We start from the raw sequence: 21652 nt of genomic DNA on the forward strand, positions 1-21652 counted from the left end.
TCATGGATAAAGTTCACAACCTATTCTAGTCTGAAATAAATTACAGGTGAAAGTAATTGCAACCCCAGTGGTTGGTCTGTTCAGTGTCCATTAAGATTTTCACATAAATGTTATAAATTAGTTTTGTGTCTTGTAAATTTAAAATTTATATGATGGCAGTGATCTAGAAGAGGTAAGACTGACTGGATTTCAGGTTAAACTTACTAGACAGTAATTTAAAATTTGCTTTCTTTGCAATGCAATAATATAAGGTGTGTCAGTATTTTTCCAAAATATTTTCAGAATATATTAACATGTCAAGACTTGCATTAACTAAATCAGGCACTGAAGGGGAGGGAAGCACCAAGAAACCATTACTTCTAGACTGCCTCCACATCCCTACTAAATTTCCTGATAGGTTAATACAATCCCCAATCATACTTCAATCTAAAATACCTACATAATCCCACAGTGCAAGAAAATCTTATCTCTTCAATGAATACTCATTGCAATGTGTGAAAACTTTCTAGGAGGATATGAAAGGGAGAAGGAAGATGCTAATATAGAAACTACTTCTTACATTTGTGCTATTACTATTATTTGTGCAAGAACAGTTGTGCAATTATTATTTGTGCAAGAACAATTGTGCTATTATTTGTGCAAGAACAGGCTTGTAACTGATTTGCAAAAGCATTGTTAACATTTTTCTAATTTTAAAACCCATTTCTCAATCCCTATTTTATGCTTTGTCAAATAACACAAATAAACATTGGGCAATCAATTACACTAAGATAACTGCACCTATCAAATTTTAAGAGCATTATTGTTCTTTTCATTTCAGCTTATTCTTCTAAAACAGCATGCAATTTGGGTGGCACACAGTCTCACCCTTGCTGACCACAATAATTTCAGATTGCGGATCATACCCAAATAGCCATGACACTTGCTGTATTACAGATTGCAACTCTAGCCCATCAAGTTCCGCCTCCGCTTCGCAAGACCTAGCCACTCTGTGAGGAGAGCACCGGGGGGAAGGAGGGAGGCAGGGAAACTGCACTGCCAGCCATGCCACGCTGCACTGTGAAAATGTAGGTCAGAAAGGAGAGAACATTGTCTTTGCTTTGTATCCACCACAGGAGTGAAGTCAAAGGCTTTCCGGGGCAGGAGGCTGAGGGAGGGCTCTGGAGAACAACTTCTTACAGCACAACTGTTAAAATAGCTCTTGAATGTCAGAAGACAGAAGAGTGAAACTAAAAACATAGCAGATTAAAAAAATATAGGGCAGGCTCACTGATAAGGGAAAACATTAAAAGTAAGGCCAAAATAGCAAGCAGGATCTGAATCTCAAGTGATAAGTGTTTGAACCTCTCCCCTTCTGGAGAAAACAAAAATCTATTAGGTAAATCCATTCTGCTAACAAAATTCTTGGTTTGTGATTGTAGTGTGTACTTGCTTTTTATTATGGCCTGAACCAATGTAATTACAAGGCATGACACAATGGCACAAACAGCAGGTCAGTAACTTGACAGAGTTATTTAACATATAGGATTCTCAGCACACAGTCAAACCAAAAGTAAAGAAAACTAGATCACTTGTATCTAGGATTTACGTTTCATTTTCAAAGAAAGAATTCATCCCACTCTGCATTTGGCCCTGGTTAACTCAAAAGAAACCTAACCTGGCACAACATGGCAATTCCTTTCACAGTTAAATGACTTCAAAGGAATTTAGCTAAACATGGGATATGGATCAAAACTACCATGTTGCCCTTCTGCTATTACCATGGCAACAGTTACAAGAGCTCTCTTAAGCATTTAAATCTGACAGTTTTCATGATAATGCTGACTGGATGATAGTAATGATACATTTTGGTTCATGAACTAACTGCTGTATAACTCAGCTACAGGGTACAAACTATTCCCTTTGCTTTTCTCAAGATGATGTTTGTGGTCAAAAACATTCTGATCAAAACAATAACCATGAATTACCACCCCCACCCCCACCCCCAAAAAAAAAGTCCCTCCAGCATGGGGAGCACTCATGGCTTAAAGCTTTATGTATTCTCAGAGGTTTCTGTTTGAATGGTTAAGTTGTGCACAGTTGGAGTACAGGCTAGAGAAGTCAAGACTGCTAAAATCTTTGACAGGATTTTTTTCAAAAGGCTTTCATTTGCCTAGGAAGGCTTGAGAGAAGAATATGCTTTCTGAAGAGTGAATTGAATTGCTGCTGCTATCTTCCAGATATCATTTGTCAGAGAGAAGGAGGAGGAGGAGACTGGTGTTCTACCATCTTTATCAGCTTGTTACCCATATATGCTTTTAAAAATAAGTAAACACTGAAAGCTGCTTTACCTCACTGGGGACCAAAGTGTACTGAAGAATATATAAGTATGCTTCTGAGGACAAGTGCATCAGAACAAGTGCACCGGTTTCTTTTAGCTCATTTAGCTTTATTTAGTATTACGTTTCAACTGTTTCATATGAGTATTTGGTGAACCACTCACTCTGATCTCCCAGATGCTCAGTGTGGGCATAATGGAGAGGTCTCTTTCTTTACCTCATTAGAAAGAGAAGTGTGTGAAACACATTTCTCATGCTAACATTTTAAGGATACCAGCTTTGATATTGTCTTGCAATTAATTCAACTGGAAAGCATGAAGAAACTGAGAACAGTGTGAAAACCTTAAAGGTTTAAAACTTCTCAAGACAACAAAAATCAGACTAGAGGAAACAGCCATGCTTGCAAGAAGGTAAGAGATTAATTTTTTCAACATCAAGTCCTCAAAAAGTTAAGTATTCTCAGTTCTTTCCCTGTTAACGCTTTTTAAAGTTCTGTATTAAAATAAAAACTAATAACATCCATGCCATCATAAAAACACCAAGTCCCTTCACCCTTAAAAAACCCCCACAACCCCACCACATCTTTTCTTCTAGAAAGGCCAAGTGTTTCCACATCTCAGTAAACTCCAAGTTTAAAACAAGAAAAAACTGCCACAAGAAATCCTTTGTTAATAAAATACCAAACGAGTCACAAAGGAAAACAAAACCCTTGCTTACTGCCTTTACTAAATATTTAATAAATCCTGCATTTAAATAAGCTGAGGTCTAAGAAATATTGAGAAAACAAATAGAGAGGTTCTAGGTTTCATTCAGGATTTCTATGTCGCTGTCATCACTTCCAACAGAAGCATGAATTTAGTATACAAAAAAAGTAAAATCTACGTCATTATTTCAGCCTGTTGTGCCATAACATATAGGCTGATGCAAGATGATAAAACAAAAATGAAACACTGGAAAACACCATCTGTGACTCAGTCGAAAATTTAGTACTGCCACTTAATGCAAATGCCAGTCTTTTTATAGGCATTCCTCCAAAGTCCACCTAGGCATTGATTTTTGTAGACATAAAAATCCAACTCAATTATCCAACCTTCTGAATCAAGAGAATAACCAATTTCCCATTGTATCATCTCTGAATAATTTACTGTATTTTATTGGGGGTTTTTAATGTAGAAAAGGGTAACATTTTTATATCCCAATAATTTAAAGAAACAAGATTACATTCAGAGGTACTCTTTAACATTACTTAAGACTCTAAAATAAAAGTTAATATCATATACATACCTGAGGGGACAACTAACACATCTGTTCCTCAAAAAGCAAATTACAAAGCTTACGCTGTAAGCACACTGATGCATACCAAAGGAGAAAAAACCCACCGCCAACAGCAAAAAAAAACCCACCCAAAATCAACAAGCCCACAGAAACCACATTATTCCTACATAAACGTTCTTCAGGAGAAAAGTATTTTCAATAATGCCTCTATTAACATTATAAGAAAATTCTATCTTTCAAATCTGAAATTATTTTTAAAAGTTGATGCAGCAGATTACTTCTATCATTTCACCAAATTTGAGATGGTTTATCTATTTTGGAAGCCAACCACACTACTTAAAGCTAATCTTTTCCCTAAATTCTCAAAATGTTTAGGAAAAAAATATTAGAGGAAAAATGACAGATAATCACAATTCTTTTACTTTACAAAAATTATAATTTTTTCAGACTTAAAAGCCAGTCACTACTTCATACTATCTAGCTGTAAATTATCCCCTTTTTAGAAGTAGGCAAGTTTGCTTGTTACATCCAACAAAGTTATGATTTTCTTTCTAATCAAAATGCAGTGGAGAAATGGATGCTGCAAACAACTTCAGATATCCAACTTTCATTAAAGTTAATAAAGGAATAACAGCCTTCTGCCAATAATTTGGGGGCTTTAAGCCTGAGTAAAATATAATGCTGTCACATTAATTTGAAAATGCACTGTCTGGGTCCTTCAACGACTTTTAAATTTTTTTCCCTTCCACCATTTCCTCATTTTCTACTAGAAGTTAAACAGTTTGAACGATTTATTGTCCAAATTTCATGCTAGCAGAGCAGAATGGAAAAACTAGAATAAAGTACACAATTACATTTTCCCCTACCCCTGCTCCTATTCATCAAGAAGCTTTATGCACATGAACACATGCTTTCTCTTAACATCTTGTGCACACATTCTAAAAACCGAGACTTTGAAAAACACTACTTTTGTTGAACATAAGACTCCTTATGACCACCAGACAAATATTAATATTTTATGTCTTCCAGTTATGTAAAACAATCTATGAATTTTCTATTAAAAATTTTTCATTGTTAAATATTTTCTGTGGAATAAAGGGTTTCCCCCCCCCCTCATTTCTTCTCAGAATATTCTCTTGGATTTGCAAGTATTAGCACCAAAAATACTAATATAATACTTGGATCCATAATACCTTGATTTACTCATAGAACAGATGAATCCTAGAATGTTTATGACAAAACTGATCATGAGCATTAAGTGCCTTTTCTTTTTTTCTCACCACATGTGTACAATTGAAGAGCAGAAAGCTGTACATGCTATCGTATTCTAGCTAGGACATAGTAAAGTACTTCTGCATGTTTGAAGTGCTAAAAGAAAATATTCACTGGTACAGTGACTTCAGCATATACAACTATGATCCAGTTTAAAGTTAAGATAAATTGCAGAGTTAGAAGGTGCTCATGCTATGAAAAGATGGACTGATTTAACCATGCCAGAAGGTTGAGTAGCTGGCCTTCACACTGTTTATCATATCCAGATGTATAATGCAAGGTTATGGATAACTTGCATTTTTTTCTGTGACACTTAAAGACTCTTGAGCAAAAATAGCTTTACATATTTACTGAACATATTTCACATTGGCTTTGTCATTGTCAGTTACTTTAAGTGAAAAATTATCACAATGAGCTGTGTTGCCATAGGAAAAAAAAAAAAAAAAAAGACTGCCTCCCACCAAGGCCAACAAAAAAATTGGCATTTCATTGGTTTCAGTGGCCAATACAGACACAAGAATCCATGTTCAGATTTGTCTACAGCTTTTGGGAAGTCAACAAAAACGGAATTGGCTTTATAATGGTCAATAAAGCTTTCTTTTCTTGCTGTCTTTCTTACCTTTTGACAACTACCTCTTCACAGCTAAACTTTTTTCAAGTTATCAAAGAGGTATGCGGTAACCCACTAGAAGTGAATCTCTGCAAGATGCAATACAAAAAATTAAGCTTTTTTCTGAACAAGCTATCTTCCTCCCTACTCAACTCAAGAACATACTAATGATGAAACTTTCTCAGTGAAATTTCTAACTGGTCTTGTTTTAAACAAGCAAACATTAACTCCTTAAAAATCACTTTAAGACCCGTTCAGAAGAGATGACACAAACCTGACTGGTTCTGATAAATAACAAAATACAGTTTCTGAATTTTCTATACAACCTTTTCAAAGCTTACTAATAAGCTAGAGTCCTTTACATGTCACCAGAGAATTGGTCATATATTGCAGACCAACTCTTGGCTTAACAGTGGCATCAGATGATACCAGACCAAATCAAATTGACCTGTTTCAATGGTTTGCCAATGTACCAATACAGATTTTAAAAACCCCCAATAAATATAAATAAACATTGATTAGGACCAGTTGTTACCAACACTCCCTCCCTAAACAGTTGACAAAATTTCTCCAACAATTCACAGAAATGGTTGCCTGAATTTCCCCATTTACTGAAAAAGTCTAAGGATGGAACACAGAAATTAACCGATACAGATTAAACTATAGAGATGTTTTCATCTGAGACTATATTATCCTCCATATATACTGTATGGGAGTAGAAATTATCAAAAAATTTAGTATGCTGCTGCTAATGACGTTAAATAAAAAATATCAAAACAAGCAGAAGAAATACTTTGTAATTATTGTCCATTATTCTAAACTTCAAACACTGAGACACTTCAGGAAGCTATATAGTACATTTCTTTCTATTAAACAGAAAGACGAAAAACAAAGGATGTCACACTTCTGGGGAAATACATAGGCAGGACAAGCACCGAAGAAATTTTAAGTCAAAATATTCTGCCCTAAGCAGCTTAGTTAGGTAAATGAGGATGAATTTTAAAACAGTAGGCTTCAACTGATCAGTATAAGTACTGGAAATGAGTGTTTTTCCTTGTGTAATGACAATTGAAGTAAAGTGTGAAAGGTCAGACATGAAACAGTTCCTCTCAAACATCCACAGCAATTTAATTTCCTAATCCCTTCTCACCTTGAAGACCCCAAGCATGCTACATAAAACTGAATGCAAAACCTTTGTGTTTGCTGACCAAAATAAAATCAGACATTAAAGAGACCTCTACAACATTGGTTCTTTAGGGGTTTTTTAATAGGCACAGAAAAAACGCTTTATGAAGATTTTGAATGGTACCACATTTACAGAATCACTGAATCATCTAAATTGGAAAAGACCCTGAATGAAGATCACCTAGTGCAACCCTTAACAGTGACAGTTCTCAACTACATCATACCCCTAAAAACATTTTCTACATGAAACCCAGATTATCTTGAACTGTGCATGCTGGAAAGTGTGTAGTCTTTACAGGCTAGTTAATAAATAGCATCATATTTCTGTACAATCTAGCCATTACTACCTGGACCAAAAAGCAATAGTTCAATTTTATTTGTGGCTCTGACTCAGATCGAATCTGCAATCCTATCTGAGCTAGCAGTGAACATGCACATAGCACAAAGATATGGGACCTCAGCAACAAGAGCAGTAGAATATGCATATGACAGTCCAGGAAAGCTGCTCCCAAACTTACTAGGCTAACCAAAGATCTAAAATTTTATAATGATTCAAGTAAAGGTGAGCAGTGAAAGCATATTAATTTAGATGCATTAAATTCCCAGATTAACTTTCTATGCAGGAGTAAATTGGCCTTCACTCACTGTAAACCAAGGAGACTAAACTACAGTGAACTAAAGTAATTTTATTCCTAAAGACATCATCAGCCAATGGCAATTTAATGCATTATAACTTATGAATGTTGATGTTGTACACTTTGGTAATTTGCTTTAATTTGCTTGAGTGCCTTGATCTAGATATAGCCTTAAGGAATACTTGTATATTGCCATACTAGCTTGCATCATCCTTTGTATTAAGAAGAAAAGGTTATTTCTGAATGGTTGAAATATGAAGCACTTGCTTTAACAGGAAAATGGAGACAATTGTTGATGATTCTTAACTTACTAATGACTCCTAGAGACAGTCAGGTGGTAACAGCTTCACTTTGGAAAGACCCGAGATGTTTAATTGCAAATGAAAAATAAGATTTTAACTCTTTAAAACATATCCTGTGTTGGGGTGTTCAGCAGTCAAAAGAGAAAACTGGGAGGAAGTTCCAGAAGATCCTTGAGTCCCTGAAGGGCACTGACTGACTGAGATTCAAAGGCTACCAGGAAGAAAAAAGATCTTCAGACACAAGAGAGCATTCCCCTCCCTGCCCTCTACACACGGCTATTGTTCTTTGATTAACATTTATATGACTGCAAATACACTTCCAGAAGTCTAATTATTTGTCACAAAATCCCTAAACAAGATGGGAATCGAGGAAGATCTAGTGCTGAAGATGGCATATAACTTGTAAACTTAAGGTACTGAAGAGCTCCCAAGTCAGCAGCAGGCTGGAGGCTACATCAGCTGGATGATAGGCTACAGTGGTTAAAAAATCAGTTTATATCAAAGACAACACCTGTGAATACTGCTGGAAAGCAGAGAGGGTCCACCATAAGTCTCTCCTACAGCAGCTTGGTAATAAGGAGTAAGCATGACTTTAGCCAGGGCTTTATCAACAGAAAAGAAAAACACAAAAATATTCATCAAAAGAACTGAAAACTAACTGAACCCAGATTTAGATAAACATATACCCTTCTATGTAGAAAAGTTCTAATTATTTTACAGTGAAAAGCAAAGAATTAAAAGGTGAAATACAATTCACAGTAATACGTGAATTTACACTATGTAACAAAACCACTACAGATCTATGTCAGAGCAAACTAATAAAAGCAGAATACATCTTTTTCCCTCCAACAAGACAATGTCACAAAGCATAATAAGTTTAAAAATTACTGAGAGCCCTCCCTCTCCAGAAAAAAACAAAACCCCAAAAAAACGTATTCTAGAAAGGCATAAATGCCTTTCTGCAATATAACTAGAAGCAAAGCATCTTTCCTCCCATCTTCAGACTTGCCAAAGAACCTTATTCTACTTCCTCCACCCTTGAGAAAAGAAAACATCTGCCCACCCCATCAGCTTTTAATTTTCTTACAGACAGAATTAATTTAGCTTCCTTCTGGGGAATGTGGTAGGAGAGGAAACTGGCCAGGCCTACTTGAGCCAAAGTGAGTCTTTTGGGTGGGTTGGTTTGTTTTAAGAAAAAAAAAAAAAAATAAGGCTGGGGAGCACAAAAAAATTCATACCTATTTCTTAAAGCTGTGAACATTCTTTAGTTATGAGGTATCAATATATCACTATGCATTTTAATAGAGTTTAAATACGGCTTCACTAAAGAAACATCACTTTACTGAACATAAGGCAGAAACTCCTTGAAGTTTGCCAAATATTAAATGTCAGGATTATCAATCATTTTCATTCCACTTATGAGAGGCATCAGAAAAAGTTACATTGCTTCCTTAAAGGTATGACTTTTATTCATAACTGAGAACTTTCACAAATATTAGTATACTAGTAACTACTGTTTCAATTTAATACATTCTTGATCTTAACCTGGAGGATGTTGAGTACTTTACATTTACTATTATTTTCCTCTCAGCTCCATATAAAGAAGTGATAAAGTTGTACTTGCAAATATCTTCTGTGTATTGTAGATTTCTGTCTATAAAATGCTTCATGCATAAGGATTATTGTTATGGTACTCATTGTTTAAAAGGATCTAATACCTACATTCATATTTCACTACATATTACACATACATATTGAACTACAATTCCCACTGTTTCATACAAGCCAACTACAGGCAGCTTTCCAGAGATGAAAATAAAAGGACATTAAGAGTTTTGCTGAGAACTGCCAGGGAGAGGAACATAAGTAACATAGTGAACATGTGGTTTTGTTGTACTGTAGAACATGCATATGCAAGTTACCCTTATAAAGTATTTAGTACACCCAAATAAAGGTGAGCAAACTGCCTGATTAAATTATTCTTCCATTGGTCTGAATGGCAACTGTAACAAACAAGTAAATACAATTTTTAAAAGATATCAGGTATGAACAAGGAAGTTGATTTACATGTTCAAATTTCACATATGAAATTTGAGCCAACTATAAAATTACCCTGTAAAAATAGATGTAACATTACACCAGGCAGTCCAGAGACCCTTTAGATTTTAATTTTTAAGATGGCATTGTGATCCATTTAGTATTCTAATATGGTTTTTACTGCTTTAATCTGCATTTCACCTGCTGTTCATGTTCAGATATTTTTGGAAGCTCTTCATGACATTATTTTCCAGACCTAATTATAAATGTGAAACCTACAATAAAAATCAGTGGTTTGTTACAGCATACGATATCACCCTAAGAAATAACATATTTTATAGACCAATATGAGGTAGCTGTATATGTTGCATATCTTACAATTCACTGTATATACTATTAGCTACAAAATATTTGTCTTATAAAGCCCTCTCCAACCACAAGTCTTTTGTTTTACTGAGTAACCACAGTAAAACACAATTTATCAGGCAGGTTATCTTTTTTAATGACAACTGGATTACATTTTAATTTCAGTAAAATTGCAATCTGTTTGCCTGATTTACATCAGCTGCTCCAAAGATAACTAGTAAGTAGGACTGATGAATACTGTTGCATGACGCACCCTCAAGCTCCTTCTTCCAAAGGAGAGTGTCCCCCCCGCGCCCCCAACAAACAGATTTGTTAGCAGCCTACTTGAGTAACATTCCCTCCTTTCTTCCACTGTATGTTTTGAACCTACTTTCCAATTTCAGTAAAACCTGTAGAAAAGCTATTGCCTTTGTCAATTTTTATTAAAATTGCTGGGCAAGGAAATGAAAGCCTCAAATTACTGCTCCCAAGGAGGGATAAGCAAGCAGTGCTTTTTTCTCTATCTCCTCAAAATGGCAGCACCAAGATACCAGAAAGCTAACACCCCTAGCTCATCAACTGCACTTCCTTCCAGTTAAAGCGAAGGCATGAGGAGATACCCACTTAAGTGGAAGAGAGACTTAGGTTATCACAGAGAAAAAAATATTAAAAAGCCCTACTTTTTGTACCTATGAAGAAACCTAGAATTTTAAAAAAATATATCCTAAATTAAAAGTACTATTAATTTACAGCAACTAGACTGACAGATAACTACAAGCAATCTTATCACATCACCTCATCACTTTGCTTAGTCACCCAAAGTTTTGCTTCACACTTTGAACTGACTTTTAAAAGTGTATCTGTTGCTTGTGCACAAAACCCACTCGTACACATTTATGGAGGGAAAGCACCACCTGCTTTTAACCTGAAATAGCCAAAAAAGCAAAATATTTTAATTCCAATAATACACCCAAAGTCTCCTAAAGCAGCAAGCCAACTGAACAGTCCAATTTATTAAAACTTAGGTGAAATACAAACATGCTTTGTTAATATTCATGTTGTATGAAGCTTTATACCCTAGCTAATCAAAATATGTACGTGTAAATAAACAGTTCTCAAAGTTATCAATTTATTCCAATTTACCACCTGCTTTAGATAAATGTGAATTTTAAGTACATTGAACAAACCTTTATTATTTTAAATAGTAAATATTGAAGATTGACATGTTCATATAATAGCAAACAAAACCACCCACAAACTGTTTTTACAATTTAAAAGAAAATCAGAATGTTTTATCTCAAAGAAATTCATATTCATACTATGCATTTATCAACTCACAAATATTAGAGACCAGATGCAAACCAAAAACCTTCAGAAAAATCCCACAATCCTTTTGGGAAGAGAGGCAAAAAAGAAAGTGGTAATGAAAATTAAAACAGACAATACATCTTTCAACACTTACATACATGCACTTTCATACATATGCAGGTGTCCCCTTAATTCACTTATCTAAGCAGTGTCCTTAAGAGAGTTTTAGATGAATAAAGACCAAAGAACCACGCTTCCAGCAGCAGTGATGCAAGTAGTTTCCACAACAGCATATTGCTCAGTGAAAACATAAATACAGCTCCAGATGGCAGCTCAGCAGATTGTAATCACAGGTATATTCCAGAAGGTATGATCAAGTATTGTGTAAATGCTAGTTGAGTGAGCCATAACTAATGCAGAGATCATTATATACTCTTTACAGTCATTTACCTAACGAGAAAGTCTACACTGAAACAGACTGTATCCAGCATAACCAGTAGCAAAGCTGAGTAAACCAGGACTTTGCCTGTAGATTGTCCTAGCAATGATAAATAAAACACATTTAAACATCCTGGAAAGAAGGAAGCAGATTCATCAGCAACAGCATGTGGCTGCATAAAAAACACAGGCAGATTAACACCTGGATTTAAATGGAACAATAAAAGTCACATAAAGTTAGACACCAAAATAAAGTCAGCCATAATCAATTACCTTCTTAAACAGTGCAAGAAGAAATTGCCTTAAAGGCTTAAAAATATCACCTATCTTGATATTTCAACTAGACCTTCTCATTAGCAAGAATAGTGCTGAATGATACCCAACCCCCAAAAGATTGAGAAACAGCATTTTTACCTTCGCATTTCATTAACATTTGCATCCAAAAATCTGACTCAATGTGAGCTCTTCACGTTTGATGTGTTTAGCAATACTATCTTTACCCTACATATTCTGATGCAAGAACTAAGGAACACCTGCATATAACACACTCTTGTAATAACTGTACACCTGTGAAGGAAGTCTGACACATTGAGATACCCTCTGGCTGGATTCAAACATTAACAGCCACATAGTGAGGAGTTGAATATAAGGGGGAAAAAAGCCCCATGAAAACAAACCTGTAATTGCAAGAAAGAAAGGAGGTGGACCTTGAAAATAGCAACGTCAGTACAAAAATCAACAAATTAAAACAACATTCATTAAAATTGTTCAAGAGGACCTTGACAATAAGGACAAAGTATAGAACTTATAAAAATAAAAACACACATAAAGGAGAATTTACTTTAGCTTAACTATGTATCAGTAAGTAGTCTGAGTGAAATATATGTGAGACTGGGCTTTCAGACATCTTCCTATGGATGTTGCTAGAGTACAATCAAGCTATCCTACTTGCCTACTACTCAGAAAAAGGTATGCCTATGATGTTAAGTTACATACAAACAAGTACCTTAATCAGAAATCCTGCTTGCACAAATAATGAATTCTAACTTACTCCATTAAGAGCAAATAACCAAGCAGTGAAGTGCACACATGGCCTAATGACAATGGTCAAATCTCAAAAACTGAACAGATAAGGAAATCTTGACTTCATCATCTCAGTTACGTAAACAACTCAGCTGATCATTAAATACTCGACCTGTAACTTTGATTCATTTACTGTATTACAAATTGCAAAGCATGCTACAAACCTTCAAAACTGTGTTAAAACTCTTATTCAAAGACAATGTGATGGCCGCTCATGTGATGATTTTCACGAATGTGGATAAACTTGCAGGGAGAAGAAGGGATGTTAAGGTGAACTACCTTTTGGTCTGCCATCTGTCACATACTCACTTCTACTGGGTCTGTAAGACCTCTACACCACCCTTCAATACTGGTGAATAAATTACAACACTACATAGTATCAAGGGAAATGATTCTCCCCCTCTTCTCTGCTCTCATGAGACACACCCTGCAGTGCTGTGTCCAGCTCTGGGGCTCCCAGCATCAGGACATGCTCAAGCAGGTCCAGAGGAGGCCACAGAGAATATCAGGGGGCTGAAGCACCTCCCCTCACGAGAACAGGCTGAGACAGTTGGGGTTGTTCAGCCTAGAGAAGAGAAGGCTCCAAGGAGACCTTATAGTGAACTTCCAGTACTTAGAAAGGGCTAAAGGAAAGCTGGGGACTCTGTCAGGGACTGTAGGAATAGGAGGAGTGGTAACAGTTTTAAACTGAGAGGGAGTAAATTTACATGAGATATGAGGCAGAAATTCTTTAGTGTGAGGTTGTTGAGACACTGGATGAGGTTGCCCAGAGAAGCTGTGGCTGCCCCCTCCCTGGCAGTGTTCAAGGCCAGGTTGGACGGGGCTTTGAGCAACCTGGGCTAGTGGAAGGTGTCCCTGCCCATGGCAGGGGGGGTGGGACTAGATGAGCTTTAAGGTCCCTTCCAACCCAGACCATTCTATGATAATAGCTAAGTTGTTCTTTACCCATTAGAAGAAATTTTATGACGAACTGTAAGTTGCAGATGCAGCTATTACATATTCAAGTATAAATTTGGAGATAATCTGTACAGGGAAATATGTTGACAACATTGATTAACATATAAGCTATGTGAAGCGCATGATCTATGATCATAACAATTAGGACAAAGTATTAAAAAAATGTAGTTCAAGTTCAGCTGGTATCAGAGCAATGCCCTATAAAACTTTCATTAATAGGGTTTACAAATAAATCTTAAGACCTGAGAAACACAAATCTAGGTACCTATACAGGATTCAAGCAGAAAGTGAACATCCAATTTGAAGAATATAAAAGAAGTTTCCTAGACATTGTTATTTGAGGTAATGTTCACCTGAAACATTTGTAAAGGATCTGACTCCTAGTGCACAGTGTACATGGCAGATAAATTTTTCAAGAGACACCCATAAGGCTAGCAAATAAACTCCTATCATTCACCTTTTGGTCAAGACAGGACTAGCAAGTCATCTTCAAATTCATACCAAGAATTTTTAAGGCTCTCAAGCTTTCCTAAGTAAAGCTCCCTGGATGTCTAAAGCTCCACTTCTATAAATACTCAGAAATACTTTGTATTGTCACACTTGGCACTCCTCCATTTAAACCACTTAAGGACCTGACAGGCATGCCACAAGCACACTTAGCATGCTGACACAAATGCATTTTACACAGAACAGTGACTTCAGACACGTTCATTCAGTAACAAAGCTAGATGGGGCTCCAGATCTTGCTCCCTCTTTTGTTCAGCAGCACACTGGGCAACATAGGAAAGCCTAACTTGTGTATGACTGGTGACTGGTTATACAACATCCACTTTTCTTGAATTTGCAGTTCTTAGCCTCAAAATAAGATAAAACCTATTATGAGGAACAAAACAGGCAGTTCTATTGTATAATGCAGTGCAATAGCAAGATATCTTGGCACAGATGTACATGATTTACAAACGCCAAGAAAACAAGCGCTGCATTGTTCAACATTTTTCTTGAAAGCATCGTTTTTATGTGATTTTCCTTGGTCTCTATCAGCTTGACTATTTACACTAAAACTCTTCACGGAAGAGTTATTTATTTAATGTTTGAAACACAACTGAGGCAATTAAATGCCAACCACTGAAATTGTTGTGTGGACCTTAAATATATAAAATAGTAATAGTTCTTAGGAAACTTGGTTCCATTTCAACCACTCTCATTAGAGTAATGTAGATACACAAAGCCCTCTAGTCTGTTAACCCAGAGCAGTGTAAGGTTGCTGGCAGATTGTTTGGGGAAACATCCATTTGTCTAGCTCAATGATTTTTTGAGTTAGTGGTCATGCCCTAGCCCTTAACCCTTATGTGACCAAGAACATTATGGTTATGTCTGAATTAGATAAATAAACCTAACAACAAAAAATTATTTACAAATTCAATGAAATCAGAAGTTTATCTCTAGCATCTATGGAACACTCCTATAGACAATTATTACAGGTTTATTCACCTCTTGATGGTTAAAAACTGAGCAGTACGCACATGGAGTTCACAGAAGGCAGCTCAGCCCACAGAGGGGAGCGGGGGTGCAAGCAGGCTGGCGTTATACTCATGTTGAAAATAATGACCAGCTTATGCACAGACTGCAGTAAAATTACACTCTGCTTCAGAGCCCATTTCAAGTGCTTTCAAAGAGTCTGTTGTTTTGTTGACTCCTCCCTCAATACCAGTGCAATGAAGTATTTTAATGACATTAGGACATGACACAGAAAACTGGTGACGTGTGTCTAAGTAGTTATCTCTCTTCTATCCAATATTTAAGGTAATTAATTTTTTATTGATTTTTTTTTTAAAGGTAAGTGCTATTTTTCTGTATATTGAGAGAGAACGGCCAATTCCCCATATGCTTCTGAAAAGTCATTTCAAGTTTTGGCACTGAATCACAATCTGAATTCCTCATGATAAATTAAAAAAAGATCTTGTGGATTTACCTACTTACACAGAAGTGTATCAATTATCTGCCATCTTTTATATAAAATACGTGCATACACTGTGCTGATTGCTTCTGCCCCAACATGCTTCCACTCCAAAGGCCCAGTCTTTAAGGTGCCAGAAACATAGCATTTCCCTTCATTCTACTACATGTTAATCTTTTGAAAATACACCAGAGGTTAAACAACCTCACAGTTAAAATAGTAAAATAACTGAGACACTACCTTATTCAAAAGATTTTGAGGGCAATAACAGCAACACCCTTTGATTATTAATTAACTAATCAAAAGCTAATACTCACCACAAACTAATAAAAAACACTGCTGACCTTAGAGGTGCTGAACCAGTCTTTCAATTCTTCTGAAATAAAGCCTGCCTGTACTGTGGCTTATGTAGGGAACCCCTTTTTTTATTAGTTGTTTTCTGTTGGGACTATGGAATATGTTTGTTTCAACTGTATGTAATATATTTTCTTTCATTACTGATAGTCTCATATGTTTACTCAGGGTAATTTTACAAGTGAGAGATTGTTGTAAAGCCTGGCCATTTACAGTAGAAAGATAGATGTTACTTTTGTTAATCTGTAGGAAAAACATTATCAGTGAACTCAGAAGCACTGAAAACTTAAATAGAATTTCTTACTAGAGATAAAACTTACATGTTTAAATACACTGAAGAAACTTGCATTTGTGTGCTACAAGTGAAGTGCCTCAAAGGAAACCCTCTCTAACTATATTGATTCTTTGAGTGTACCCCAAACTATCTGGTAAGGATATCATCTCAGTACCTAAAAAACTGTTCTATCCACCTGTTCACTGAACAGTAGGAGGAACACCAACAGTAGCTCTGGCTGCTTATGAGTGCTGATGATCAACAACAGATTCCATTACTAGCCGCAAAAACAAAGACAAAGGAAGCTTCTGAGCTTCAGCAGCCATGAATAGTAAAAGAAACCAGAAGTTACAAACAGGAGAGCTTTCCAGCAATTAACAAAGGCAACACAGTAATTTTTACAAAGTGCCTACTGCAGTACTATGCAAATCTTGCTTGCACCCAAGGTTATAGCCACACTTAATCACAGCTCATGACCAGTCAGGACTTTTAGAAGTTGGAGGAAATCATTCCACAGAATGCCACAGAGGCTACCACTCCATTCCTTGCTTTCATATTAAAGTCATGAAAAGTTAAGAAAAAAGAAAGATGAGTAAAACCAGCATCAACATGACTATGACTGTCATGGAGAAAGAGGTGTTATTTGCAAGTGGACACAGTCAATACAAAGCATGCTCTCAGCTTGGAAAAGGATACTTTAGTACAAATCTATAAAAGCCTGCTTTATTAGACACTTGTGGAACAAGCAGTTTCTCCCGTGTCCTGACATAGGTGCAGATAGCTAGTTTGTTCTGATCTTGACATCTCAAGCTAGAGTAACAGTTATATACTTCAAATATTCTAGTTACAGAAACCAGTAGTCCAAAATTCAATTTCATTTTATGTAAAAGGTCATACCCCACTTTCTAGGCTTCCACTGGATGACACTGGCTGAAGAGTTCAAGTTAACATTCCTCTTTAGAAAAGCAGAAGGTTAATGCCCCAACGTCTCCATTTTATAAGTAAGAAAGAAGATATCAAGAACACCAGCTTAAGATTCTCTCTCAGCATTACCTGCATGGTACAAAAATTACTAATGTACTTTTACATAACTCTTATTTGATCCATCTCAAACAGTAAATTTTCCTACTTAAACAGAAGTTGCCCTGCTATACAGGGGATCATACTTTGAAGTGAAGCTTCTAGGTAGACCCGTACATTTCTGAAAGTCCTGCTGCACAATTTGCAACATCAACTGCTCTGTAATCTAGATAGCAAGAGTGACCACCACTAGCTTACTCATTTCCAAAACATTATCAATACAGGCAAATAGAAGGTGCCACAGGTATTTAAAAAAAGGCTTTCTGAGGAAGATGTCCCGTTATAAACAATTCCAGGTTCAAAATAATAAAATCATGTCTTCACAATAAAAACTCATTAAACAAGTCAGTTCTTCCTAAGAGAAAGTAAGTATGCCAATTAAGCAAAAACCCTGTTACAGGGAAGAACTGCCAGCAGCACAAGTTATTTTAGCTGACATTACTTCAGAAAAAGCCCACCATTCACCATCTGTTCTGGCACAAATTCTGAATGCTAAGAAAGTTTCCAACATCACTGATGAAAAGAAAGCAGTCAAGATGCAGAAGTTTTTGTTTTGCTGTTAAAAAGAACAAGCATCTAGGACAACTCACATTTCAGCAAGAACAAACACAAACCAGAAGTTTTGCACATTTCAGAATTATTATTAGAGAATTACAATAGGGCAGAGTGCAAGTGGAAGACATATAGGGAATATAAGATGAAACAAATAAAAGTTTCTTACAAACCTTACATAACAAGCAGGTGGGTAACTTCAAACAGTGGGTCACAGTTTACACTCCAGGTAATAATAAGTCTATGAAGTTTTTTCCAATTGCTAGCAAGATCAAAACTCTTGGAAGGTAATAGCTCGAATAACCTTTTAAAGAGAAGACTAACCATCAAAACAAACTGTTTCCTTCAGACAAAGAACATTAAGGACAATTTGTGACAAGGAAGCCGAAGGAATCAATGTAACACAGAGAGAACAAGTGTCAGGGTATACAGTATTACCAATAATGTTAAACACTGAAATGAACCACCTTGCTAGGATAAACAATCTCTTCCAACATGCAACTCATAACCTGAGTGGAATCTAGAGCAAAAATAAGGAGATAGGAAAAAGTGGTAAAGAATGAAGATCAAGTAAAATAAGTAATTCATCCCTCTCAATACAGTAATTTATAATTTCAGAAGCAGTAAGAAATTCTTAATGCCTTTCTACAAACCCTTGGTGGGATCTCACTTAGAAGCCTCTGTGAAATTTTACTTCTCCCTGCTCAAACACAAATTCTAACTGAAGTAGCTAAAGAAAACTCCCATGGGAATTAAAATTTTATTTCACAATAAGACTTTATCGAAGCAAAACAAGAAGTTTCTAAGAGAATGTGACTGCTCTCTATAAATACATTAATGAAAACAAACAACACAGAGGAAACAAAGGAGCCACCTAAGTGAAGGAGAACAGTGGCGTAAAAACATAACCTTTCAAATTTCACATTCATATGGAAATCAGAGATCTCAAGCTTGAAGACAGCCTCCAACAAAGAGCTACCTAACACTTTGAGTCCTCTGAGTTCACAAAATGGATTATAGAAATACTATAAGGATAGCAGATGACACCATGTAGGTAGAATGCAATTCCAAAGATATCCTCCATATTCCTATGGTTTAATCAATGAGTATGATGTTCCATTAAGCCTCTAGGGAAAGAAATTACTTTCCCATTTCCTCCCTAGCTTTGTCTATCATAAAAAAATAGGACCAAATCACAAAAAAAAAAAAAAAAAAAAAAAAAAAAAAAAAAAAAAAAAAAAAAAAAAAAAAAAAAAAAAAGAGTAAAAGCATAACATAAAATTGGTAACCAGCAGGAAATTAAGTATTCTATACAAAACAACTATCTGAAGATTATAGGTTAGAACTATGTGGTCCACCACTGTCAAAGTTTAGACAAAAACAGATGGACATTTTTTTTCCACAGAATTAACAGATTTATTTCTCTCCCATCTGAAACACAAAATCAGTATGTCACTACAATTTATGAATGAGCTAAGCATTTAGGGCACGTTTTTAATAGTCTGGAAAATAAGGCTCCAAAAATCCGTTACAAGTTCTTTCTTCGAAAAACACTAAATGACAGATGGGAGTTTTAATATTTCTCATGACACCAGATGATGCTTTATGTGCAGTCATGCAATACCTCTTAAATAGTTATTTCAAAAAATTCTAGTTTATGTTGCAAAAAGATTTACTAGTAATGTATTATCAGCTACATTTTCTTTCTTAATGGAAGAAACCAGCAACGACAGTTTAACAGCTCTACCTCAAAACTCTAGGCAGTATGCTGAATACACAAGCTAAGATTCTTAGAATAGAAAACCTTAATTATTTTTTAACAAACTTTAAAAAAAAATAATTTTTAGAGTTACTGTGCATCACTTCACTTTTACAGTTCTTATACTGGCAAACCTAAAACATTTCAACATTTCTGTTTTACTATAAACTTGCTTTTTTTTCCTCCCTGTTTTTTCTTTCTTTTTGCTCCCCACAGGGCAATTTAAACAGAACCTATTTACCAAGTCATTACCACTTGAAACACATACATTATACCACAGAAACCTGGGTTTGGTATAACAACACTGCTTGATCCCTCATAAAGCAGACCTAAATTTGTGCAAGGCTCAAAAACAAATCTTCAGACACAAAGGGTTATTTCCTTCCTTCACCCAATCAATTTCTGAATTAATCTAGAAATAACACTGTTTAGAATTAAGTAGATTAATTCCTTATCACATTCCCTTCCTTTTTTTTTTTTTTTTTTTTTTTTTTAAGTCCCGAAGAGGTTGGGAATGAAAGACTTGGACAAGAAATTTTGTCAAATAAGAAAAAGCTCTAAGTGTTTTTAAGAAATTTACATTCAAGATACTATTTTATGTTCAAATGAGGAGTAGAAACTAGTAGTGCATGGATTTAGGCGAGTGTTTAGTGCTGTCTATTCATCAGATTTATATAGGTATGCAGATGGCAAAAACCTTAACAAGGGTTCTACATTAGTTCTGTAGCATCTGTCCTACTTACCAGCAGATCAAAACAGCAGTTGTTTGAGAGCATTCAACTCACTTCCACAAAAGCAAATATTGGCCAGAAAAAAGGAAATCTGTTTGAGGGTCTCTCTCTCTCATGTCTGTATGTAGCAATTCCCACTGACAGCATTATAAAGTCACACAGAAGCAGCCCATCTCACTAGGCTAGAAAGCTTCAACAGTAATGCAGAGGTCACATTTTCCCACTACTAAACAAGTTTATTGTTACTAAATGCAGCGTAGGAGACAGAGCACTACTCCAAAACCTACTTCTATTACTTCGGTTTTGTGAGTATAGTTTTTATCACTTACAATTATGAAAGATGTCCTTCACAAACATACATAAGGCAGGCAAAAATCTGGGTATCTTAGTACAGTCAAACACAAAAAAGCTGCACCTCCAGAAGAACAACTTGCCATCAAACCCTTCCCAGCACACCCTTTTACTGCAGACAAATCCCTTGAGCAAAGATCTCCAGAACATGCATACCAAATCAAAACACATTTTATCTTTTCACAGAGAAGAATTTTCATCAATCAACCAAAGTGACCGTCCAGAGCCTAGGGCAGGTTGACAAGAATTTAAGAAGAGACTTTTAGCTTACCGTTACAGACTTCAAAGTCATGCCGTGATAGGTGCCCATGGTATCAATTTTAAAGCCTTCCGTTTCTACAAAGGAAAAAAAAAAGACTCTGGTAAATCATTATGAACATGAAGGACATCATGTCCAAATGGACAACACTGTAAATATCTTAGAAATTTTGCAAAGAGTATTTTTGCAAAGAATGCATCTTGGTATTGGTAGGGGCTTAGGTTCTGCTCACAATACAAAATCTGGTTAGTAATTAGGAAATTTGTTTTCCTTAGATAAAGGCTTGTTTGGTATTTCTGCTTTCTGTAACCAGAGTAAGTTTTTCCTGCTGCACAGAATCATTCAAACGACTCCAAAGATATAAATTAAAATCTTTGTGAAAGTATGTCACAACATGCATGCAGTCTCAGAAATTCTCTTCAAAACATAATGAAGAAGTACTCCATATTCCCCGAATGCACTATAATGCAACATATTCAACTTGTATTAATGAAAAAAATACACTTGATAAGAAACCAGTTTACATCTGACTATAAAACTGTGGCCACTTAACATGACAGATTCACTTCT

The 21652-nt window shown here is 35.8% G+C and overlaps 1 protein-coding gene across 1 annotated transcript in view; it reads right to left on the reverse strand.

Moving 5' to 3' along the window:
• Positions 1-21652, reverse strand: part of CDC73 (cell division cycle 73) — a 114909-nt gene that overhangs the window by 55713 nt on the left and 37544 nt on the right. The window contains exon 12 of the mRNA XM_026853978.1: positions 21095-21159. Within this exon, the coding sequence (XP_026709779.1) occupies positions 21095-21159 (65 nt within the window). The remainder of the gene's footprint in view (positions 1-21094; positions 21160-21652) is intronic.

The sequence above is a fragment of the Athene cunicularia genome, assembly GCF_003259725.1.
Source record: "Athene cunicularia isolate RWA chromosome 8 unlocalized genomic scaffold, athCun1 chr8_part1, whole genome shotgun sequence".
Taxonomy (NCBI): domain Eukaryota; kingdom Metazoa; phylum Chordata; class Aves; order Strigiformes; family Strigidae; genus Athene; species Athene cunicularia.